The sequence below is a fragment of the Condylura cristata genome, unplaced genomic scaffold (genome assembly GCF_000260355.1).
Source record: "Condylura cristata isolate star-nosed mole 26May11 unplaced genomic scaffold, ConCri1.0 scaffold00002, whole genome shotgun sequence".
Classification (NCBI taxonomy): domain Eukaryota; kingdom Metazoa; phylum Chordata; class Mammalia; order Eulipotyphla; family Talpidae; genus Condylura; species Condylura cristata.
This window is the reverse complement of record NW_004567103.1, coordinates 49287517-49314367: the sequence shown is the minus strand read 5'-3', so window position 1 is coordinate 49314367 and position 26851 is coordinate 49287517. Positions and strand designations below refer to the sequence as shown.

At 34.0% G+C, this 26851-nt stretch overlaps 1 protein-coding gene across 2 annotated transcripts in view; it reads right to left on the bottom strand.

Moving 5' to 3' along the window:
* SCN9A (sodium channel, voltage gated, type IX alpha subunit) overlaps positions 1-26851 on the bottom strand; it is a 123325-nt gene that overhangs the window by 41091 nt on the left and 55383 nt on the right. For both annotated transcript variants that reach the window (XM_012726128.1, XM_012726122.1), the window contains exons 7-16: positions 26239-26454; positions 21211-21274; positions 19837-19978; positions 17168-17374; positions 15154-15441; positions 13329-13700; positions 10521-10650; positions 8558-8796; positions 5763-5936; positions 4658-5014 (exon numbers count right to left, since the gene is read on the bottom strand). In XM_012726128.1, the coding sequence (XP_012581582.1) occupies positions 4658-5014; positions 5763-5936; positions 8558-8796; positions 10521-10650; positions 13329-13700; positions 15154-15441; positions 17168-17374; positions 19837-19978; positions 21211-21274; positions 26239-26454 (2189 nt within the window). The remainder of the gene's footprint in view (positions 1-4657; positions 5015-5762; positions 5937-8557; positions 8797-10520; positions 10651-13328; positions 13701-15153; positions 15442-17167; positions 17375-19836; positions 19979-21210; positions 21275-26238; positions 26455-26851) is intronic.

Here is a 26851-nt window from a genome sequence, read left to right as displayed (position 1 = left end):
AACAAATGGGATATATAATACTTGCCGAGCACCTACTAATAAAATATTCTGTTCAAGAAATTGTGCCAGCTTCCAAATTAATGAAGCTTTTAAAGCATATAAAAGGACCTGCCCATTGAACTCAATTGAAGTGAGATAATGGCATTTTGATTGGGTGGCTACATGGCCAACCGTTTCTCCCTGGAAAAGAATAAAATGGGTCAGATCAATGCCTAAACTTGAAGCAAAATTCTGTCTGTTTTCTGAGTTAGGGGCTCTGGTGAAATCAAAACTGCTAAAAAAGAGAGAATTCTCATAGAGGGCTGAAAATATGTAAAATATTCTTAAAATATTATTTTATATAGAAAACATTATTATTCAATAATCTTGTTATTTACTTTCTTGTAACCTCTCTTCATAATCTGATACATCTACATCATTTAAAAAGATTAACAATTAGATCAAATGAGGGGAAGAGACTCATCCCTGATTTCAGTCACACATGAATCATTTTCTTGGAGGTGTAAGTAGAAGAAACTATGTCAAAACTTTCTATATCAATAAATCTAGATGAAGAGGACTTCTGGGTTCAGGGGATGGGGGAATGAGATAATCATAGAAAACAACTTTGATGACTCACTTAAGGAATTCTAAAGTTTTATCTTCATTTTGACCTTTACTGTCATTAAGAAAATATATTTTACAATGGGTTGTTTGATATGTGTGTTTTAGTAGTTATATTGATGATAATTCAATTTTACTGCTTTAACCTTCCTAGTCAGTGCAAGTGTTAACAGACTTAAATTTCTTTTTTTTCATGGGCCCTTCCTGGTGACACAATGGGTTAAAACACAGCCCTGAGAAGCTGGATGCAGCTACTTCAGTGCCAATTTGATTGCTGGGAAGGGAGGTAACCCGCATGTGGTGGGGTGGCAGATTTCCTGACCCGCTCACTGCTCCCCTCAGTAGTGTACTTTCTCAGTTTGCCTGTTCTGCTCCCCACTCTGACTCTGGTGAATCCTCTCACTGCCCCGGCACCTCTGGGTTGTACCCCAGTTCTGTTTGCATAAATAATAGTTTTTAAATTTTTTTTCATTAGCTTTATTTCCAGATTTATTGAGATATAATTAACATGTAACATTGTATACATTTGAGGTATACAACATAATGGCAAATAATCTTGTTGCAAATGATTAACTAACTGCCATAGAGTTAGCTAATGGTGCTGCTTCTATCATAATTAACCTTTCTTTTTTTTTTTTTGTTTTGGATAATTTAAGATCTACTTTCTTGGGACCTTTCAAATATATAATATAGTATATACATATATATATATATATATATATATATATATATATATATATATATATATATAAAACATCAAGTATATAATATGGTGTGTGTGTGTATATATATGTATATATATGTATATATATATGTATATATATGTATGTATGAATATATGTAAAACAAAATATAAATCAATATATAAAATGGCAATATTAACCATAATCACCATGCTGTAATTAGGTCCTAGAACTTATCCATCTTATAAATGGAAGTCTGTATTCTTCCCAAATCTCACACTCCAGACTCTAAACACCATCATTCCAGTCTCTGAGTTCAGTATTTTTAGACCACATATTTCAATAATATGCTTCTGCTGTATCACTGCTTCATCGAGACTAGATACTACAATAACTCCCATTCCTTAAAACATTATAACAAGACTAATTGCTTATCTTAAACTACTGGCTATCAGAAAGCAGCATGAATTCCACTTTGTATCATATATCGATCATCATGTCAAGCAGGAAAAGACTGACTATATTGTTAGAAAAGTCATGATGTATTTTTTTCTGTTTTTCAGGCAAAAATGTGCTGTGACTTTTCCAACAACCCAATACTAATGTATACTTGATTCAAAGTCTCATACTGATTAATGTTTGTCACCAGTTTCCTATTGAAGACATCAGTATACCAAAATCTTCTATTTTTTAAACCATACTTTTACAGTTATGGTTTCAACCATTTTTATTAATTGGAAGTTAAATGACCCAAATAATACATAAGGGAGGGAAAAAAAAAGATATGTTAACACACAGCTGTAATATATGGAAGACCACATGAGGAATATAATTTTTTGTCCTTTTTTTTTGGATTTTACTTCTGTATCATTAGTAATTCCTTAGTCAAGAAAGAGATGATTATCAACTTCATCAATCATGTTTTTCTTTTTCATTATCACTAATGAATAATTAATGAATGTCATAAGTTACCAATGACCAACTGGTACTCATAAGTTACTCATGACCAATTCTACATGAATTAAACAATCACTAATACCGCCCATCTATTTTTTATTATAAATTTATATTGCTTTTCAAACCGTCACTCTCAGACCTACGCTCATGTTTAAATATACTATGCATTCTTTGAAAACCCCCTTGAAAAGCCTCCTTTGAGCTATCATTTAGAACTTTTCTTCCTTTCCCAAGTAGCAACAGTATTTCATTGTTGTATTTCCCAAGTAGCAACAGTATTTCATTCAGTATTTTCCATTTTTCCCTTTTCTAATGATATTTGTGTACTATTTTTTCTGTTGTAAAAGGCTGTAAGAAACATGAAGACAGATTACTTCCTAGGTGCATTTTTTTCAATCACCTCCTAGCACCTAAATATATTACCTTTTAGAGAAAAATGCCTAAAAATACTTAAGTGTTCTGCAATAGCCTAAAGAACCCCTATCACTTTACATATACAATTTAAAATATTTGTGACCACTGGCTGATTTTGATATCCTCTTTGTTGGAATTATATCTCCATATTTTTTGCTGCAAAATTTTATACAAGGTAATACACAAACAAATCCCTTTATGAGACTTCATGAAAGCAAAAGTTAAACTCAGAAGAACTAAACAGAAAATGGGCATTTCATTTCACATTGAAAGGTATTTATTATACTATATAAAACTAAAAAAGGTGTTACTAAAACTTCAGGATGATTAAGAATTAAAGAATTGAAACTCAATGTCAGTATTTTGTGCAGTTTGCACTGCGTAATTTACTCTGTGTATATCTGACCATTTAATGGCACCAAACAAGGCCATTTGTTATGTGACTTAATGAGTGTCAGTTTCTGTACTAGGCTCTGAATTACTTTTGAAATGGAGGCTGAATGGACCAAAGAATAAAACAGCAACCGCTTTTCAAGTTAGTGGGATTTGAACCACAACCTGGAATACCTGATGAGGAGCATAGTACGTGGCTGAGCTACCATGGTGACTTTGAAAAATCAAAGTGGGTGAGTGATAGAAGAACATCTTATCTTGATTTTCTTCCACTTACAAGCTTAAAAGTCTGTAAGGTCTTTAAGCACATTTGTTACCAAATAAACATTTTATTAGATATCAAGATTTCTTTTCTTTTTGATTCAAGGCCCCCCTAAATTTTCAATAATGATAATAATGCAAAGCCACAGAAACAGAGGGCAATTCGAGTAAACATTAATGAAGAAATAGGAGTATCAATTTTAAAAGATATTGTAGGGCAGTGGTAGACAAACTTTTACTGTAATAATTATTAGAGGCGTTGTAAGGCACATCTCTACCGACAACTATTCAACTCACCCTCATAGAGAAAATAACCACGAACAATATGTAAATGACATGGCACCTCCATGTTCCAACAGAATTTTGCTTGTGGAGATTGAGATGTGGATTTCAATAACTTTCACATGTCATGAAATATTATTTTCTTTCAATTTTTAAAAATATATTTTAAAATGTAAACACCATTTCTAGCTTGTAGGATCATGTAACCATAGGCAGTGTCCTGATTGGACTCATGGGCCACAGTCTCCCATAATAAATCCTACTTTTAATGGAAATTTTTCTTCATTATCTCATTTTGATATTGATGTCACATAGACTACATTTGCTTTTCATCTCTCTTAAGAGTCTAAGACAATATGAAGCTGTGATGATAAATAGATTATTTAAAAGAACAACATAGATGGCCCTCCCCGGTGTCACAGTGGGTTAAAGCACAGCACTAAGAAGCTAAAGCCACTTCAGCATGCTTGATTCCTGGCCAGGGAGGTGACCCACATGGCGTGGCAGACCTCTTCTGACCCACCCGCTGCTCCCCTCAGTAGTGTACTTTGTGGATCTGCCTGTTCTGCCCCCACCCCCCCACTCTGCCTCTGGTGAATCTTTTCACTGCCCCTGCACCTCTGGCCTGTACCCCAGTTCTGAATGCATAAATAAGCAAATCTTTAAAAAGAAAGAAAGAAAGGAAAAAACCAAACCCAAACAAGGATTAGTGTAGCCAAAAAAGGAGAAATCAAGCTTTAAAAAAAAAAAACAATATAAATTAAGTTATAATGGAACAAGGCAAATGAAGGGGTTAGTCCTTCTGCATCACATTCATATATAAAACTAGTATATGGGACAAGAATCAGCAACTGTGGCCCATGAGTCTTATCAGGACACTGCTTATGGGGAAGGTAATTAAAGCAATCTTTTATTTTCTTCTCCATTATCCCATGTATTAAAATATCTATTATATTACAACTAATAGTCTTAGAATAAATCCTAAAATCTTCAAAATAACTGGTCAGATAATCATGAAACATTTTTACAGAGAATTTTAAATGTGTGAATATCTGTTGACATACCACTAGGTTTCCAATCACCATGACCATCATGTACACAATCAGGCACATGGCTTGCCCAGCGACCTCCATGCAGTCCCACATGGTCTCTATCCACTCTCCACACAGCACACGGAACACAATCAGGAAGGAGTGGAAGAAGTCATTCATGTGCCAGCGCGGTAGTTTACAGTCTTCATTGATCTTGCAGACACATTCTTTGTAGCTCTTACCAAAGAGCTGCATGCCGACTACAGCAAAAATGAAGACGATGATGGCCAACACCAGGGTGAGGTTACCCAGAGCCCCAACTGAGTTACCAATAATCTTTATCAGCATGTTCAGTGTTGGCCAAGATTTTGCCAACTTGAAAACTCGGAGCTAAAAGTAAACACAAACCTTAATATTAATTATTGTGAACAAGATCTCAATGTTTGTAATTTTGAGTTTTGTTCCAGATTGTAAGTTCTTCTTTAGTCATGTTTACCTAGCTAAAATGGTTTATTTCTATTTTCATTTTCAACTGTACTCAATATTTCTGTTATTTTGTTATATTTGCCACAACATAATTACTATACAGGTTGAAGGAATTATGTAATTTTAGCTCAGTATTACAAAATCTTTTATCAAGTTGTCTAGTATTATTTCCCTCAAAATTGATCATTTGCCTTTAAATTTATTTTACTATGTTTTTTTTTTTAATGCAGACTAGGGATAAAATCCAAAATGTTACATAAAAAGTCATTTAAAATGCCCTTATTTTAAAACTATTTTCAAATACTATACAGTTGTTTGGGTGAAACATTTTATATTTGATTATTAAATCCTCAAAATAATGATAATATTTTGACAATTGCAATTCTGCACATCATCAGCTTCATACAGTGAAATTATTATCCTATTATTCATACTAGCATATAAGCCTGAATATATCTTCAAGACACTAAAATTAAAATATTTGTGTGGTTTTAAGGTTTTTAAGTATACTTGTTACTGAGTAACATTATTTTACCAGATACCAAGATTTAATCCTTTAATTCAAATATTGAAAAACTTGAAATGATAATAATACAAAACCAAAGAAACACATCTTTATACATAAACTATGTTCAAACTGATTGATACTTACCAGTCTGAATGATCTCAAGACTGACAATCCTTCCACATCTGACAGGAAAAGCTCCACTAAACTTAAAGTCACAATAAGGCTGTCAAATATATTCCATCCTACTTGGAAATACTCATATGGATCCATGGCAATTAATTTTAAAACCATTTCAGCTGCAAAGATCCCAGTAAAGACCTAAATGAGAAATCTGGTATTATTATAAGGTATGGAATTTATTTAATGATCATAATGACCATTTCCCTAGCACTTACTATACTTCAATGTGTGAGACAATTCAGATATATATTATTATCTCATTTTATGCTATACAGGTATAATCTATATATACAATTAACCTATAGCTCTACTATAAACATTAAAGCATTAAATCTCTAACACTGCTGTCAGTTCTCATCATCTGCAGATAGTATTTTAGGCTAACATAGTAAAATTCCAGATAGATAAAACCTTGGAAAATTAGCACCGTCACTCTTTACAAAAAAAAATATATATATATATATATGTGGGTCAACAAGTTATTTTGGAAGAAAATAAAAAGGAAACAGATTGATGCTAAAATTTTGAACCAGTTTTTTTACTCTGGTCTGATGATCTTACAGTAAGAAAGAACATATTGACTCACTCTTTAAAGATTTATAGTAAAGGAAGAAAAAGGATTTAATTGACACAGTAGCAGCTAATGTAAGATTTTCAAAACTTTGACACAAAAGTGCATCACAAAGCATCATTAATTCATGGCACTGGTATCAAGGACTTACTTAAAAAGGCAACAATGAAAGACTTACGTATGAATCACTCAAGGATATACATAACTATGTTAGTCGATTTTTTAAATAATGCAGTATCAAGAAGACTAGAAGTGAGCATCCAGACTTGGAATATGGCAATAAGGAACATGGCTAATCCTTTTTGGGTTCCCAATGATGCAGTCAATTCATCAAGAAAATACTCATTTTCAGGATCTCAACCTTCACCAACATTTAGAAGCTAAATAATCCTGTCTTTTACCCAAAGGGCATAAAAGAGTAGATAAAACAGCAACAAAGAGAAAACACTATATATGAACATCCTGATTGGAATTATTAATAAACATTTGGAGAGAGAGGACAAACCCAGAAACAAAATGTTTGGTTTCAAAGATCAATTAGCAAAGGATAGGGCAAGAGAGATTAACATGAAACATTAAGTGATTAATGAAGAGTCATAAACTAGGACTCTTTAGTTGTGAACTATAATCTGCCTGCTCATGCAAGTTTTTAGAAACTAGCACTTTTGTCACTAGGTATTAACTGAATTAGAGTGTGAGTAGGACTGCCCATGTAAATTACTCTGGGCATTTAGAATTGGATTGGAGATGGCATCGGAGGGTGTTTTGTTTCACTCCAGAGACTCACCTAGGTTAACAAGTATAGAACTGCACCTAAGAAAGCCCATAGTTTAGGCAAAACTGGAATATCTTTTAGAATCTAGAGACCTGGTCAAATGAGCTAGAAGGGAGGAGATTCAAGATGCTGTGATGGAGAAATGAGCGGAGAGAGACAGTTAGATGCTGTAGTTGGGGATTGGACATACTATTATAATTTAGGGATCAGTACTTTTCAATCATATTCAGTGTTTTGAATCAATGCCTCCTCATACAAAAATAAAAATAATATAAAAGAAGTTACTCTGGGGCCTCCCTGGTGGCGCAGCAGGCAAATGCAGCACTAAGAAGCTAAAGCCACTTTAGCATGAGTTTGATCCCATCCCAGAGGTGATCACATGATGTGGCAGACCTCTCCTGGCCTGACCACTGCTCCCTCAGCAGTGCACTTGTTGGTCAGCCTGTTCTGCCCCCACTCTGTCTTTGGTGAATCCTCTCACCACCCTTGCACCTCTGGCCTATACCCCAGTTCTGTATACATAGATAAATAAATCTTAAAAAAAAAAAAAAAGTTACTCTGGCATTCATTTTCCTAATAGGATTCCAGCTACATCTTGAAGTCTGTCAACACCTTCTCACTGACCCTGTGACCCTGGTCTCCTCTATTTTTTGTTCAACTATTTTTGTTTCTCAATAATCTGCTTTAAGGTTTGTTTCTCAATATTCAATAAAGAAAAAGCATAATGATGACAATAAAGCATAATGATGACAATAACAACAACGATAAGCTGAATCTGTTAAGTGCTTTTTATATGCCAGACTAATAAAGTTCTTATCCCTCTCAACAATATGATAAAGTGTTACTATCACTACATTATAAAGAACTATACTAATTTAAAAAATAAACTATTATTAATATTGTATAAATGAGGCCATTAAGGTAATAGAACTTTAACTGTTCAAGATCTAATAACCAATAAGAAGCAACATCAGAATTCAAATCAATGACTTTGAGACTCCAAAGACCCAGAAACCTCACCAATGGTGTTAAAACAAAGCATCCATAGTTTTTCTGAAAATATGTAGTGTGTAAACTCAAAAGGACACCATAACAAACTTATAAATGGGAAAGAAATGGTCAAATTTTCAAAGTCTTACTGACAAGGGGCATACTGGCAAGAGCAAACAAAACAAAAAAACCACTATCAAATGTTCAATGTCAAGATCTTTTATGGAAATAATAACCTTAACACTCCTGAAAACTATGTAAAAACGCTATCACTAGAAACTGTTGTTGGTAGAACGATTCATATTGTTAATTCTGGAGATGCATAGTTATCTAGCTGGATATGCATAATTAACACTCTGTTTTAAAAAAGTGAAATGACAACCAGAGAAACTATGGATACATAACACACCATAAGAAACTTACCAAATTTCCCACAGTAAGCACATCTTTGAATTCATCAGTCATTGGGTGATGTTCCATAGCCATAAACAATGTGTTTAAAACTATGCAAATGGTAATAGCAAGATCCACAAAAGGATCCATTACAATAAGATAGATAAGCCTTTTGAATTTTATCCAATATGGAGAGCAATTCCAGATCAAGAATGTATGTGCAAATCTGTACCACCAAGGTGGACATTTTTGTCTGGATTCTTCAAGTTCTGGGAGAAGAAAACAACAGAGATATATGAGATCAATCATTTGATATTTTATTCCTAACAAGATCCAAATTAGCAGTACATTTTAACATTGAAACAAGTCCTCTGACTTAGACTAGACTTTGCAAAATTAATCCTACTGTTTCTGTGAAGCAAAAACCTTTATCACATGTTCTTTTACTAGCTCAAGCATAAAGGAGGGGAAGGCAATGAAATCAATGAGTGAGCAGATATGGGCATCTCTTAATGAAAGACAGCCCTATCAGAAGATAGGAAATAACAGAACTGAGCTGTTATTGTCTTAATGAAGAAATGTAGTCCTACACAATTAGCCCTGCTGTTCTTGTTCCATGAGAACAAAAAGGCAGTTCTATTTTACCCAGGAAAAGCCCTGCTAGTTTAAAGGTGAAATCAATTCCAGAAACAAGGGACTAGAAATATTTAATGGAATGATTAATTTAACAGATAATTCTTACCAAAAACTCATTAATTTCTCACTAAACTGAGAAGGTGGGAAGAAACTTTGTCTGGGCCCATCATGGATGTGTGTTTGTGGAGATAAAGTAGCCACAGACAAGGTAGGACCTGGGCACATTGAAGGGGGACAAAGAGGGAGCCAGTATATTATTTAAAGTTACCACCCTTTGATTTTCTTCTCAGCATCTCACAGTTAAACCACTATTGTTCACATTACATTTCTAAAATTGCTTTCCCTATTGCATTTAAAAAAAAATTTTTTTTAAAAAAAATTATTTATACAGAACTGGGGTACAGGCCAGAGATGCGGAGGGTGAGAGGATTCACCAGAGACAGAGTGGGGAGCACAACAGGCAGGTCTTTGAAGTACACTGCCGAGGGGAGCATAGGGCGGGTCAGGAGAGGTCTGCCAGGTCATGTGGTCACCTCCAGGGCAGGCGGGGATCGAACTCATGCGGAAGTGGCTTTAGCTTCTTAGTGTTGTGCTTTAATCCACTGCACCACCAGGGAGGGCCCCTATTGCATTTTTATTATAATCTAAACAGGTTCATGTCACATATTACCTTTTTACAATTTTTATTTTTAAAGATTTGTTTATGGGTACAAGAACTAGGGTACAGGCCAGAGGTGCAGGGGTGAGAGGTTCACCAGAGATAGAGTAGGGAGTAGAAAAGGCAGATCTACTGAAATAAACTGGTAAGGGGAGCAGTGGTTATGTCAGGAGAGGTCTGCCATGCTATGTGGGTCAGCTCCCTGACAGGGAATCAAACTCATGCTGTAGTGGTTGTGGATCACTTCATAGTGCTGTGCCTTAACCTGCTGCACCACAGGGAGGGCCCACCTTTTTCAAATCTTATAGAATGTGCTCAGACAGCAACATAGAGATACTTGGAAGTATGCATCATTAACTTGTATTAGAAAGATGATAAATTCAGAAAGACTGTAAAGTTTCTAATACTACATAATGAGAGAACACCAGAGCCCTGGGTAAATCTAGTTTTCCTTATCAATTACCATTAAGTCATTTCTCACTGAAATACCCTATCACCCAATGCCTGTTTTTTATTTCAAATAACATTAATCATAGGTTTACACATAAAGATGGTGCCGTTCGTATCCACTGGTTATCATTACCAGTGTTATTACCACTTTATAGTATTCGAATGCTTCCTAAGACTTTATGTACCTATTTAAGGCTAACCAATAATTCTATGAATTTATTATATGGTAGAAAAACAACTATTACATACCTTCTACAGTGTTTGTTAATATGCTTGCTCTGCTCATAGCCCTTTGTCTGAGATTGGGATCATTCAACATATCCTCAGAAAGAAAGTAAGAACTGGAACGTCTTTTCTTGTGTGTTTGATTGGTTGTACACTGAAAAAGACCCAATAGTTTTTAAGAACAGGATTCTTATAAGTTGCAGGCATAAAATAAAGTTGTGTGAAGATAGTTGTAGTGAAATAATTTTGCCATGTAAGTAGCCTATGTGAAAATAGAACAACAACCATTGTGATGGTATGTGTGTGTGTGTGTATGTATAGGGAAAAACTTCGGTATTCTCTGATAAATTTCTGTAATGAGTTTTTGTTGTGATAATAGCATAACCTCAGTGGAGGTTACCATAATGATTATTTCTTATTGTCAAGGAAGATCTCATAAACTGTCCTGAGCATAGGATGAAAAACAACTCAATTTGGAAAGAATAGTTAAGAATGATGGGAACAGTAGCAAAACTGAGTATGTAAGCTCTGTTTAAAAGAGGTGCCCACTGTTCAGCTGTAAAGGAGAGCTGCCAAGCAGGAATATGAGTTATCTTTGAAGGCATACTTATTTGTTGTGAAAGCATCTTACTTGTAAATCTGGGCAACAAATTATAAGTTAGAACACAATACTGGTTCTGGCAAGTCAACAATACACACATGCTCACATACACAAATTTATACACAAACAACTATACAACTCTGTCTATTATCTAGCATCTATCTCTGCTTGTATGTGATGTATATGTACATACACACATTATTTTAGAAATATATATGTACATGTATACACAATACATATATATTTCTAGAGTTGTAAAGCTGAAGAGTGGTTTAGATATGGTTATATATGTTAGATATATCTCTCAAAACAGAGATACACCGGTATAAATATGTGCATGTATGTATGTATGTGTGTACACACAGACATACACATAAAACATGTACATACATGCAGTAGTTTTATTTATAGAAATGTCTCAATAACCACATATTCTCTTATGCAGTTGCTAGTTTATTGACTTTCCAGAAGCAGAGATTTCTTTTTTCCTGAGTCAAACAAGAGTTTGTTGAAACAAATCTTCCATGTAGACATGTTTCAGGTTTCAAAGCTGTATTACTGTCATTAAATTACTTTCATCTACACTGTTCATCAGGCCACATTATTTTGTTCATTGCATTTCTACTGAATCTTAGGGTACCCACTGATTTCTTTAGTTTTGTAGTTTCTGTTTCATGATTGATGAGGATACTGATTTTTCTGTGGTAAAAATAAAAGTTTTAATTGAAAACATTTAATTTAAAAATGAAATAATCTCCCAATATGACACAAGTGATAAAATATTTTACAGATAATACACATAATTAAAAAGCAAACACAACAAAGATCTGGTCCATAGAAATGTAACATGCTTGTTTGAGAAGGCAAAATACCTTGACACAGAGCTGAAGCTATATCATGCAAGCATAAGGTCACAAGTCACCTAGAAGCACATGCAGTCACTCAAACTGAAATATGTATGTGACCATGGTTTTGATGGAACTACACTCTCACTTGAAATAGTATACTTTCTGCAAATATGAATTTATGAAGAAGTCGCATGAATTCAAAGCTTACTAGGTTAGTCAAAACCTTTACTGATACTTAGCAATGTGGTATAATTAGTGTTCTAGGAAGTAACCTAGAAAATCCAGAAACCAAAGAGATTTTACCTGCAAGCCTATCAGATCCTTTCCTCTAATCACACAATGACTTCTAAATACTAATAAATGTTATCTTGGATGGTTGTTTTGTTTTTGTGTGTGTTCTGGATAGTAGGTGCTTATATATATGTATATATGTATGTATGTATGTATGTATGTATGTGCATATATATATATATATGCTTGTTTGCTTGTATACCTTCTCAAACAAGCATATATATATATATATATATCATTTATTTATATAATATATATTACGGCATTATATATATATATTTTTTTTTTCATAGACTCCAGACCAAAGAGTTTTTTTCTTTATGAAAACAGTAAATGGCATACATATGAGAAAAAGCATAGCTATTCTAAATTACTTCCAAGTTAAGAAGCCTAACACACATTGGAGAGAGAGCAAAGTGTGATGGTTAATAACTAAGCTCTGAAACAGAGGGCCTCTCTTTTAACTTCAGGATTAATGTTTGTTAGCTTAATACCCTTGCATAAGTTGCTTTATTTCTGTGCCTCAGTTTCCCCTTTGTAAAACAGGAATGATTATATATCATTTCATAGTGCTACTGTAAACACTAAGTATGTGTTTACTATTATTAACAACTCAAATAACACCCCTTGCAACAGGGTATATGTTAAGAAGTGACTTGTAAAAGATAGCAGGAGGTAACAAATAATCTAAATTTCACTCCAGAAATGGTACTGTTCATCAACCTATTACCGATGCATTTTCTGTGCTTATATATCTCTTACAAGTTTTTATAAAGGGATGATTTATAATCTTCAAGTATAACATCAATCAATAAATACCTTTTCTCAAAAACAAGGTTTTAAGTATTTTTCAAATCAGATGTCTAGGGCACAGAGTATGAGAACCAAGTTGATGCATTAAAGATTGCCAAATACAGAGCCATTCATAGGACCAGAGAGCAGGTCACAGAGTATGAGAACCAAGTTGATGCATTAAAGATTGCCAAATACAGAGCCATTCATAGGACCAGAGAGCAGGTCGCTCCAGCAGAAAGATTGAGTGATGCAAAAATAAGGGCTGAGCCATGCCTGAACTATTTAAAACATCCTTACACTGTCATCAGAAGTTGCCTTATCTATTATCACCTCTGGAAGAAGCTGTCCATTGGGGAGCATGAGGGCAGAAGGTCCATCAACCAAGGAGACCACACCATTGCAGTCCACTGCACTGTGCATCTTCCCGTTCACTGGCAGCATTTGGGGGGACCTACTGGCTTGACTGATGTTACTGCTGCGCCTTTCCCGAGGTCTGTGGGGCACGAACAGTGAGCCTCTTCTACTCTCATTGTCTCCAAAAATGCTGTGTTCGTCATCTGCAAATTCAGTCTCAGATCCACCATCTTTCCCCCGAACTTTGAAACTAAAAAGACTTGTTCTGCTGCTGCGCCTTGCAGAGAGCAAGGAGCCACGGATGCTGAGTGGCGACTGTGGAGAAAATACAAGATGACATGCATGTGCTGAAGCACCTGAAAATAGAAGTCTATCTATGTAACTACCATTGAAGCCACTGACCTGGGAGGAGATGGCTGTGTACTGATTTAAAAGGAACATATCTCAAAACAAAGCAATTCAGCAAAAAGACAAATTCTTCCAAAATGGGGCTAAGATGATTGGAAGAAATTCATCCTTTAAGGACCAGGTACACTATTTACTGCTGTACAGCTCTCTATCATTCTGACCAAGAATGACCTGTCCATTCTCTTTATACCATTCATTTTGCTAAAAAGAACATATCAGTTTAAAAAAAAAGAATTTGGTCTTGATAGCTGTTATTTAGCTTTTCATAGATCAATCCTTGAGTTCTATTAAGTTAGTGAAACTTTTGAGATGAAAGACCATATTGTATACTTTGTACTCAAGTGCTTGCAATTTCACTTAATGTAGTATAAGTTCAGTTAAATTACAGTAAGATCTAATACTACCAGTGAGTTTACAGAGTCATAAAATATCAGACCTTTGGAAAAACACTGCCCATTATCAAAGAGGGTAATTTACATAACATTTATATGACTCATCTGTAGGCCAAATTGTGCCTATAGACCAAGCTTTATGCAATTTCTTTGGAAGCATCTAATTCAATAAAATTTAGTGCTGACTATTGTAAAGGACAGTATAAATAATGGAAAATGAGTCTGACAAGGTGTTTGCTGAAAACTAGCTTGGGCTGCTCTTGTATATCTTTTCATTAGTAGTGCATGTACTCAAGATCTAACTCCCCAAACAGCTTGTGAGATCTCAGAAAGCAAGGGCTTTTTGTCTTTATGAAAGACTGGTAGGGTCTTACAGACTTAAATAGAAGCTAAGTTTTTTAAAAGAAGATATAGATGAGACTGTAATACCTACAGAGGTGAAGAAAAGATGAGATACTAATCTGATTTGTTTTAGCCAATAAGGCAAATGAAGTAAATAAATAAAAGTCAATCTACAGTGTAAATACTTTCTCCGTTTCTACTATGGTTCTCATAAATCTTTGTTTTGAAAATTCATTTATTAGAGAAGATAAAATAATTCCAGAAAAGATGAGATATTAATCTGATTTGTTTTAGCCAATAAGGCAAATGAAGTAAATATATAAAAGTCAATCTACAGTGTAAAGACTTTCTCCCTTTCTACTACGGTTCTCATATCTTTGTTTTGAAAATTCATTTATTAGAGAAGATAAACTAATTCCAAAACTATAAGTACCTTCAAAGATGGTCAGATTTCATGGAAAACTGTGCATATATGTGCTCTTTCCATAAACGCCCTAAAAGATTTTTACCTAAAAACCTATCAGTGAAGCCACTTACTCAGCTCCACTGAGGTCTGTACTTCAGAATACAACATTTTTCTCTGAGTACTAGCTCTGGCAATAGGCATCTGCTAGTTTCAGTGGTACCTGACTGGGGGTGGCGCGCCCCTTCTCATGCCCTCGTCTGTGCCCTTCAACACCAAGATGGAAGCTTTTCCTCCTAATACTCTCTTCTGATTCCGATTTGGACAATTTCTCATCATCTCCCTTTTCTTCCCCACTAGAAAGCTTCTTTTGATTCTTTTTCTTTCTTCTGTTTCTCCTTTCTTTAGCACTTTTAGAGCTCAGTTTGGATGTTTCAGAAGAACTTTCAGAGAGGCCCATAATCCTGCTTCTTCCAATACTTGTATATTCAGCAGCTGCCATTGCTATTGCCTGTTGGACCAAGAGATCACAATATAATGAGTCATTTCCAAAGTCTGGAGCACCTGGAACAGGGCACCTCTCTATCATGAATTTAATTACACCTGCATGTCCTTTGTACAAAGACTCACATCAACTTGTTCTGATCAGGAAGTTTACAAAGCACATATTTACTGCCTCTCTCTCATTGTAATGAAGTCTGAAATTAAATTAGTATAAACTATTGCCATATTCATAAGAAAGTAATTTTAATTAACATATAGGTAATACATACTGGGTAGTTACATAATAATGTAATAATTATGAATTACTCACATAAATAATATAATAATAATTTGTATCTTTTATTCAGGTAATTAACTCAACATTGCCAAAAGAATCAGGGATTCCATAGTTTAATGAAGATTGAGCTTTTTGAAAATAAATTTTTGTAAAATAATTCCTCAAGAAATGAAAGATATTTTTAGGGATTTCCCTAATTTCTGTGATAGCCTAGCTATTCTTTTACAAGAAAAAATAAATAAATAAAATGTTGTTAAAACAATCCTTTTAAATGTCAGAAAGGTGGCACAGTGGGTTAAAGCACAGCACTAAGAAGCTAAAGCCACTTCTGCATGTGTTCGATCCCCGCCTGCCCCAGAGGAGATCCACATGGTGTGGCAGACCTCTCCTGACCCGCCTGCTGCTCCCTTTAGCAGTGCACTTCGTTGTTCTGCCTGTTCTGTTTCCCGCTCTGTCTCTGGTGAATCCTCTCACTGCCACTGCACCTCTGGCCTGTACCCCAGTTCTGTATGCATAAATAAATAAATCTTTTAAAATAAATAAAAGTCAGAAAATAGATATTGTAAACAAAAGTAAAAGGTCACACATAACCTTACATTCCATAAATGATTGATGTTCCTGTTTCTTCCAGCTTTTTAAATAAATACACTTCTTAAATTTTTTTAAATACACTTCTTAATTTTTTTTCTTGAATTTTTAAATTTTATGTCCCACTACAAAATAAATCATTATTATGAGAGCTTTTCCTGTCATTATATCTTAAACATAATTTTATGGGTGAATAATAGCCAAGATACAAAAGTATGGTAATCCTCTTAGCCAATTTCTAATTTCTAGAAAATTAAATGCTTTCTAATTTTTATTACTACCAAAATACTGCATTGAACATCTTTCTGCTCCTTGACAAGATTTGATTAGGTGAAACCAATGAAGTTGTAAGATGAATACGTGCATTTGAAATTCTGCTTTCTTTAGTACAGGCCTTTTCAGACTTTTCTACTGAAGTACCCTGCTGGTGGGAGAAATTAGGAGGAATCCTCAGTAATTTGTGATTTTACTACCATACATGTGGTTTTCTTTAAATCTCATGATTTATTTGAAAATGTCTCTGTAACATTAATAAAACTGATGTACATGTGCTTTCTACCACCACAGAGTATCTGTCAACTATGACAGAAAAGTATTTTTTCCCTAAACCTTGGTATACTATTACTGTGCAGAAAAACATATATAAGGATTTTGTAGACCATAGCCACTGAAGCAACATGTGTAACAGATTTAGGAGGAAGAAACTACATCTGGAATAGGGCACATATCAATTCTATCTCAATCTAAAATTAGTACCTTCAACCACACCAGAAGTAGGGCTCTGTTTATATAAAACAATCCAGAGGGAAAGCCTCTTTGGGGCTTTCCCTTCTACTTCTAGGATAAATTTAAAACCATATAACATTACCTCAGCTTCTTCTTGTTCTTTTTTAAGCCGATCTAACATCTGTTGAAATTCTAACTCTTTCTGCCTGGCTTCTTCAATGTTTGCCTGGTTTTGTTCTTCATAGGCCATGGCAACTACAGCCAGAATCAAATTTATTAGATAGAAGGAGCCCAGGAAAATCACCACAACAAAGAAGATCATGTAGGTTTTCCCAGCAACACGCAAAGTCTGGAGAAAAAAGGAAATAATTATTTTAATAACAGGAAGATTTTTGGTAAATTATTTCAACTCGAATGGCATAAAAGATATGAATAAACTGGGCAGTTCTATGTAAACAAAGTCACAAAAAATGTGAAGTAATAAAATTGTAAATCCATGGGAAACAATCAACATTAAAATAAACACTTTCAGAATAAAGAATGTAGCAATCTATTAAATTCACACTAAAGTTATGATTCTTGATTATTACTAGGCATAATAACTGTGAATTTTCCTCCACAATCTAAAATTCACTCAAAAAATAGATGCTTTATTTTTTTGGGGGGGGGTCTCTTCAACATTTATTTTATTATTTATTTATATTTATATCTTTTATATCATTGTGTATTCGCCATAAAATTCCCGCCACCTGTTCAATCATGAACCATCACCATAGTCCCGGTTCCTTGGTCTCTTCTCTTCCCTTTTTGATCCTTTTCCCACCCCTTCCTTTGTAGAGTATCCCGTTTTTATGGTTGCCTACTAGTTTTGCTTTATTATTTTCTTTATTATTGTTACTTTTCCCTGGTCCATTATTTGATTCTCCTGTATTCCTTCTATAAATGAAATCATTTGATAATTTTCTTTTTCCTTCTGGCTTATTTCACTGAGCACGATCCCTTCAAGCTTTGTCCATGTTGCTGTGAATGACATGAGTTTATCTTTTTTGATTGTTGAGTAGCAATCCACTGTGTATATATACCACATCTTCCTGATCTGGGCATCTATTTTTGGCCATTTGGGTTGTTTCCATATCTTACCTATTGTGAATAGTGCTGCTACTTTGCATAATTTCTAATTGTAAGGCTAGACAATATCTACAGCCTGTAAGTAGTTTTTTACTGATAAAATTTTATTTTTTTCTTAGACAAGAAGAATTTCTGATAATGTATTTTGCTCATACAAGACAAGTGTGTTGTGTAAACTACCTTTGTTTTAAATTAAGATTTTTCAAAAATATCTAAAGGTAATACATGGTAAAAATAAAATTTCAAGTGTTTAAAACAGGTATTAAATATAAAAAAATAATAATCTCTTCTACTTTTGATGCACAGCCACTCAATCCCCTTTTATTTCAGTTATTGTTGTTACTGATTTCTTCTCTTGGATAAAAGCACTTAAGAATTGCTACGTGATTCCATATATTCATAACAACCCAGAGAAAAACTGGCAGTGTAATTTGGGAATTTCTCTGAATTATTATGAAAAGGTCTTTCTGTTGACCTTCCATCTGATCTTTGTCATTCAGATAGGTAAAAAAAATTATGTCACACACTGGTTTGAATTTGTATTTCTTTAATTTTGAGTAAATTCTTTTTGTGTATTTGAAATCACTTGCATTTACTTTATCCTGTGAAGTTTTCTACATGACTTCAAACATCACATTTCAGAAATTAAGTAAGCATAAGGTGGGCTAAAAAAGCGTCCAAGAAAAGTTTGAAAAAAGTGATTCATCATTATTGAAAATACAGAATAATTCTTTTGGTCTCCATCTTCTTGGGGCTGGGTGCTGAATAATACAGAAATGAAAAAGAGTCCACAGGCCTAAGAAGATCCTTTCCAAGTTAGAAGAGATGGCCATGTGAGACAATTATAGCACAAGAGATGGAAACCACAAACATAAAAATACGCAAAAGACATGTAAATTTACAGGAAGAAGCAACTGAGCTGGAAGAAGAAAATTTATAAAAGCAAACTAAGTATTTCTAGTGCTGCCATAACAAAATGCCACAGACTGGGTGGTTTAAACAGCCGAAATTAATTTCTCACAGTTGTGGAGGAAGGCAATCAGAGACCAAAGTATTGGCAACTTGGCTTCTCCTGCAGCCTCTTTCCATGGGTTGCAGGTGACTTCCTTCTCATGAAATATGTGGCCTGTTATGAGTGCGTGCAACTCTTGCCTCCCTTGCAGATTTCTCTCTTGTAATTAAGTTTGGATTGGGACCTACCCTAACAGCCTTATTTTAATTTAGTTATTCTGAAGATCCTAAGTGCCGTCATTCTAAGTAATGAAGTTAGGGCTTCACCATAATAGTCTAAGGAGACACAATTCAGTTCATAATAACTCTACATGGAGTTTTAGAAAAGGCATGGTGTCTGTGAGCCTGGTGTTGAGAACACTGCAAGCAGACACATATGGGAAGCTGTGTGAATGTAGGAGTGATATGAGGGAACTAGACTGTGTATTCCTGTTGCAGAGTGTTATGTTCAGAAAATATTTAGAAATAAAATTAGCCCAGAAAAGATAAGAATTACAATTTAAAAAATATCCATTCTAATATTACTGGAAGCAAAACATGTCTAATTTTAGTAATGACACAATAGGTTTTCATTCTAAATTAAATAAAACATCTCATATATGACTGGTATCAAACATACATCAGATTTCTATACCATTCAAAAATGCAATGAGCATGCATCTCAATACTTACCTGTTGGTACAGGTTTTCCCAGTAATCCTGGGTCATCAGCCGAAACAAGGCTAAGAAGGCCCAGCTGAACGTGTCAAAGCTTGTGTAGCCATAATCAGGATTCCTACCAGCTTTCACACATGTGTACCCTTCTGGACACTGACTGCATATGAAAAAGGAATATTACCAATTAGAGGGTCTTCAGGATACAAGCTAAAGGTAATTCAGAAAGAATTTCAAGGTTCCTCCTCTGGGAAAGTAAGACTGAGTAATGATTCTGAACACATTTTTCAGAAAACTTCACCAAAGAAAGGAAAAGATTATTTGGAGTTCAGAAGAACTTGGTTTGAATTCTATCCCTATTAGTCAGTAAGACTGTCAAATTACTTAAATGCGGCAAGGCACAGTTCCCCCTTTCTATGAAAATAAAATAATAAACCTACCTCAAAGATGGTTTTTACCATTAAAGAAAGTAATGTATGCTTATTACCTCACTTAGTTCCTTCACCTAGAAAGTCTAATAAACACTGGCTACAATTCGCATCACTATGATCATCACATTAAAGCTTGGAAACATGTGTCAGATGTGATATAGTAGTTCCTGCATCTGTAAAGACTGACATAGTCCACTACCAAAACTGTGATCTTCCAAGTTAGTCTTGCAATGAATTAGAATCAGGAATAGTCAATATGAGTTTTGTAAAGATTTGTAGCTTTGACTTTTTCTTTCTAACAAAGGGGAATGGGTATCTATGCTGACATTACACAAATACAGAGTTCTGAGATATCTTTGGGGAAAGCTACCTTATCTTCTTTTAATGTTCCAGATTAACAGAGCCTGGTGGGGAGATACCTGGAAAGGGGGGTATCAAGAATAAAGATCTTGCAGCAGAAATGAAGTTGATAAGTGGGGGAAATGGCAAGACGGATATTTGGATAACTGAGATTCTTAATCTATATTTACCCAAGTTAAGATAAACAGGGCAACAATATCATTACATTCAGTCACTTATGAGTCATAGTTGGTTGGACACTGGATGGAAATTAGTGGAAAGAAAAGTTGATTTTGTCAATTTGCTTTCCAAAAAGAAAGTGGCTTGGAGCTTCCAGCCAAGATTCAGTGAGGTTTTCTGGAAATATTTTTTTTCCTTTCCTTAAGAGTTATATGATTTTTATATTACTTTAATTCAAGCATAGTCTCAAAGTCTAGCTTTAAAAAGTATGCTTTAGATATGCACATTTAAAGTATGGACTTGTTGTGGGACAGAATGTGTCAAATGATGTCATTAAATATATGAATACAATATCAATCAAACATCATGGTCAACAAACTAGATGAATATGCTTTTCCTTTTTTACAGCTTTAAGACTGAAACCAAAGCAAATATTACATACCCTGCATCTGTGCTGACACCACAAAGGAGAGCATCTTTGGATCCCTCCAAGAAATAAAAATACTCTGTTTAGGATGAAATTGAACAACATAACATTACAAAGTGTAAAATCTAAGGCTGAAACAATAGGTAAGTTCATTAGTATAGACATAAATTCATACATGCAGGCCTGGCTCCAGGCAAGATATGCTCAGTTATCAATTATAGTTTCATATATTTGTCCTTAAATATTCATTGACATCTCTCATGAGTCAGGTGCTAAAGACAATGATAAAGAAGTTTACTAGTTTTATGGAGCATTATTTATGTTCAGGCAAGAGTGGAGGGTGGGGTGGAGGAAGACAACAAATTAACCAATAAATAAATTTACAAGGTATTTTCAGACTAATGAAAGTTCTAAAAATTAATGAAATCTGATAAACTGTTCAAGGACTACATCTTATAAAATGATAACTTAATCTGAACCGTAACCTAAATGCAACAGAGGCCAGCCATTCAAAAACCCTGGTGAAGAGATATTTTGACAGCGGGGGAAAAGAAGAGCAAAGGTCGTAAGGCAGAAAAAAAAAAAAAAACTTGGTGTTTGAAAGAAACAGCAAGATGGCCTGATGAGATAAGAACATAATGGTAAAGACTGAAGGGTGGCAGAGGCTGACAGTGACCAATCACATAAGGCTTTGCATGTCATGGAAAGAGCTTTCAATATAATGTTTAATTAGAAGAATCCAAGGGGAGACAGAGATATGAAAAAATAACTTGCTTTTAAAAATCTTGTGTGGTTGTTTGTAGACCACAGACTGTATTAGAGCAAGAATGAAAGCAGGAAAACCAGTTAAGTGACTATAGGGAGCAGTAACATGGCTAAAGTTCAGAGTATTGAATATAGAAAGAAAGGGATAGAAATGGGTGGACACAATTTGCTGATGGACTGTGTGGAAGACAGAGGACACAGGAGGCATCAACTGGTGAGATGGTGGTGCTGGTTGCTGAGATGAGGAAGAAATGGGCTAAAATGACCTTAAAAAAAAAAAAAGCATCTCTGCCCAACTATGCTTATTTTGAGATGATTGTTTGGTATGAACAACTTCTGTCAAGTAAGTGATTGGACTTACATGAAAGTCCAATGGAGAGATAATGATGGGAGTCACTAAGCAGAGTTTCACAGGACTTGAGGTGTTAACCCAGGGGAAAGTGTAATTAGTGTAATTAGGAAGGGAAGGGAACGCCTCTACATGAGATCCAAATAATTTCAAGAGGTAGAATCAAAAAGGCAACACTATAAATGGGCTAAACTGTTTTCTAAAGTTTTCTTGTATATTTAGCAATCAATATTTATTTATAATTACATTCCAGATATTGAAGACATGACATTGAAATAAATATAATTTTCCCATTTCAGGGAATCCTTTCTCCCCATTTTTACACAAAAGGAATCTCATATTCTTTCCTCCATTCACTAAAATAACTTAGTCTAGGAGGCTGATCTTACCCATACAGTTAAGACATAAAAGACTAAAATATACATTCTTTCAAAAAGTCAAAAGAATAAAGATGTAATTATTAGGAGACTTGTGGGACTTGAGGACTATCCATGGTAGAATGAATGGGTAGTCAGATATATTTGGGTTTGAATGTGATTTCTATTCCTTCCTACATAGGTGAGTTACTTTACCTACTACATCTTTAAAATGTGGACAAAAATACCTCTTTTGTAGAGTTATTTATAAAATAAATATGGTATTACAAGTAAAACAATACAGTGACCAGATAGTCTACATAACTGTTCAAAGGATGGAAATTACTATCATTAACCTATTAAACAATTTCAGATAAGACAAACTGACTGACTGATGCATCATTGTGTGTCTTAGAGAATGCAAATAAAACTAATGTTTTAGCTTCAAGTAAAAATGTAGGTGAAATGTGCATGAGCAACTGTTTTAAAGGAAAATCCTGTCTCTCAGGGAGGGTGGTAACAGCAGAATGATTTATAGATATATCTCCAGTATATTTTATTATAGAAATGTTACTTTAAAATTATCTTTTATTCTGTGTTTACCATCACAGAAGAGATACCACATAAAGGAATGGACTCCTGACTGAAGCCCGAGCATGCTGTAGAGCTAACATTCACATCAGTATAAGAATGATGAAAGGGAAAGCAATCAGAGTATCTCACTCTGATCTAGTATAACACTTTAAAATAATTCCTAAACAACTAGACATTAAATTATTAGGATAATTAGCCTCCAGAGGATTTAAGAATTGCCTGTGAAGGGAAATGTAATATAAAGAGAAATGAAAACACACGATAAACTTATATATTAATGCTCTTGGCAGCATTATTCCCAATATCCCAAAGTGGAAACTACCTAGACATCCATTGGCTAAGAAACAATAAATAAAACATGGTACATACTTGCACAGAAATACTATTTAGCAATAAAAAGAAATGAAGTATTACAATATGCTATATGGATGAAACTTGAAAACTTACTACATGAAAGAAGCCAGACATAAAAGGTCACATAATGTATGGCTTCATTTATATGAAATGTTCAAAATAAATCAGTGGTTGTCAGGGGCTGGGAAGTGTGGAATAGAAAGTGATTACAGGCTTCCTTTCGAGAGATGAATATATTTTAAAGTTAGACAGATACAGACTTAGTTACCAACTCCATAATACACAAGAAAATATTGGTCTCCACTCATTAAAAGTGGGAATCTTATGGCTTGTGAATTATTTGTCATTAAGGCTGCTAAAATATAGCAAAGATTGTAGTAATGATGTGGATATTCTCATCTATCACCTACACTTCCCCAATCAGTTCCACAGGGACTAAAACCCCAGCATTTAACATAAAATCCAAACTCCTTTCCACGTGTAAAGCTTGCTGCATGATATGGTTTCTGTCTTTTTCTTTTTCTTTCTCTGTCACTATTCTGTATCTCCCTTGGTAAAATCTAATCACACTGTCATTTCCCCAGTCTTTAAATACATCCCATTCTTTCTTGTTTCAGAATATTTCTACATGCTATCCTTCTAACTCAAATGGTACTTCCCAAACATACATTCCTATCTATCTTTACACTATTTTATTACTTCTTCTTATCCTTAGCATCTAACTTTAAATTTCACATTTCAATTATATTTAGATTTTTTCATCTCCATCATTTTTTTTATATAGCAATTTTTTATTACACACAATCTTCTGCTTATCTGTTCCTCTCCTTTTAATTATTCATTCACACTAAAATATAAGTTTTGCTGGAGGCAACATGTTTGGTGCCTTAGCTCTAGAAACTTGAAAATGTTTAACTTAGGGAAGCAATCATTTAATCAACACATGCTGATAAATGAATTCTGAATTAATGATACAATAAGACCTGGCTTTTATGACACAAAAAAACAAGAACAAATTCAGACATGACATAAACATCTTCTCTTTAAAACTATATTTCAAAAGTCAATCAAAAATGCAGAGTTGAGGGAAAGGATTATGAGATAAAATTTCATTAACTAAGTAGTCATGCACTAATATATACATGCAATATAAAGATACTTGGCAAAAGTTAAAAATCTTTTTCTTTTCCTTTAGAGAAAGTTCTTGAAGCAATTCAAAACATTTACAAATATTTCAAATTATGAACTCAAGTATAGAATCAGGGCTCAGAATGAAAAAAAAAAAACTATAGTGATCCTAATTTAAAAAAAATATGTGCTATGCATTTATTCATAAAGCAGAATATAAATATCAACAATCCATAAAATATATTATTTTTATGACATAAAAGCAAAAAAAATTGTAAATTGAAAATAAAATTCAGTTAGTAAAAACCAGAACTTGAAAACTAAATAAAGGTAAAAAGTTAGGGAAAATATACTGAAATCTGCAGCATAAAGAAACACATCTACATTTAACATTTTCCCAGAAAGCCTCCAGTGTTCCTGTTTTAGAATCCTAATTTTTTGGTTTCCTTTATTTATAATTTTTTAGAATGCTAACTAGGTTTTCTCTTGTTTTTGTCTTCCCCAGTAAGTGGGAAAGTACACACTAAGTTACAAAGATGTATAAAGCTCTTTATTATATAAAGAGAATCCTGATGCTCACTTCCTGATCTTGTTCTGATAAAGGCATGCATATTTGAAAGATTTATTTCTACCCCACCTTTGGATCTAATTATCTCTTAAGAGTTATGGGTTAATGTGGGCAACAGATAGACACTGCAGGTGTCAGACAGAAGGCTCAAGTCTTGCCTGATCTCATTCTCACCTAATACTTATCAACAACTCAGGTGAGAGAAAATGTTAAGGGGGTAATTGGTAGAAAACATGCAGTTTACACTTTATGTAAGAAACTCTAATTTATACTTGTGAATTAAGCAGAAGTTTGTATATACAGATCATTTCATATAGTATATACAGAAATACCTACAGAATTCAATTTTGTTGTGATGCTATCAGCTAAAATGAGGGAAGCCATTAGAAAGAGCTGTGAGGCTCTCACTGTTTATAATATAAAAATAGTACTAATGAGTCTACTTTCTGTTTTATACAAACCTTTAGAAATATTACTGAGATAGACGTTTAATATGTGATATCATTATGCAATTAATATAGCTATGTATTGTAAGTCTAATCAGCTATAAATTTAATTATATGATCATATAATAAATTATACTATATAAAACACAGCATGAATTATAAAACTATACTATATAAAATATATAGCCTGTGATGAATTTAATGATTAATGTTATTAATTTATAGCAAATGTATTGTTCTAGTTCAATGTTTTTCTTTTCTACTGTACAAAAATTGAGAATTCTGGAAATATCCCATGTCTCCAATACCAGAAGCATTAGAGAAGCTTTTGAAATAGGGGTATTTTAGAAAATATCACATGAAAGTCACACTGTATCAGCTTCCCATAAATTTGAATAATTCTGAAGTAAGAGAAAGCAACATTTCATTGCTAAAAGGGTATGTGTTATGTCAACCTATTAATAACTGCAGGGACATTCTTACTTCTGTAGGAGGCTTCTTCTTCTTCAACGATCTTGTTAATTATTGCTAATGTCTCATTATTGTCAAGTGAATCCCTCAGACATTTATACTTCAGGTTGCCCATGAACAGCTGCAGCCCAATGAGCGCAAACACACTCAGGCAGAACACGGTCAGGATCATGACGTCTGAGAGCTTCTTCACAGACTGGATCAGGGCACCCACGATGGTCTTCAGGCCTGCATGTAAAAGGTAAAAAGTATCATAATGAAATAAAACCTCTAAATGAGAAAAAAGGGATGTTTTCTTAGAAATGCATGCTTAATATCAAATCAATAACCTTAAATAACTTAGTTCAATAAAAGCCTACTAGAAGAATAGATTTTCTGTTTTATATAAATATTACAGCAAATGATTAAAACTTATAAAATATTTTTTTTCAAAATACTCCAATTGTCAAATTAATTTGTTTGATTAAACTATAGCCACATTCCCCTATAAAAACAATCTTTGAAAGTTCTAATTTGGAAATGCCTGTAGAACAAACCACCTCTCTGTGATGACACCAAAACAGAAGAGGCTGAATTGCAGCGAACAGTGACAACTTAGTAAATTTCAATTCAGAAATGGTTTGTT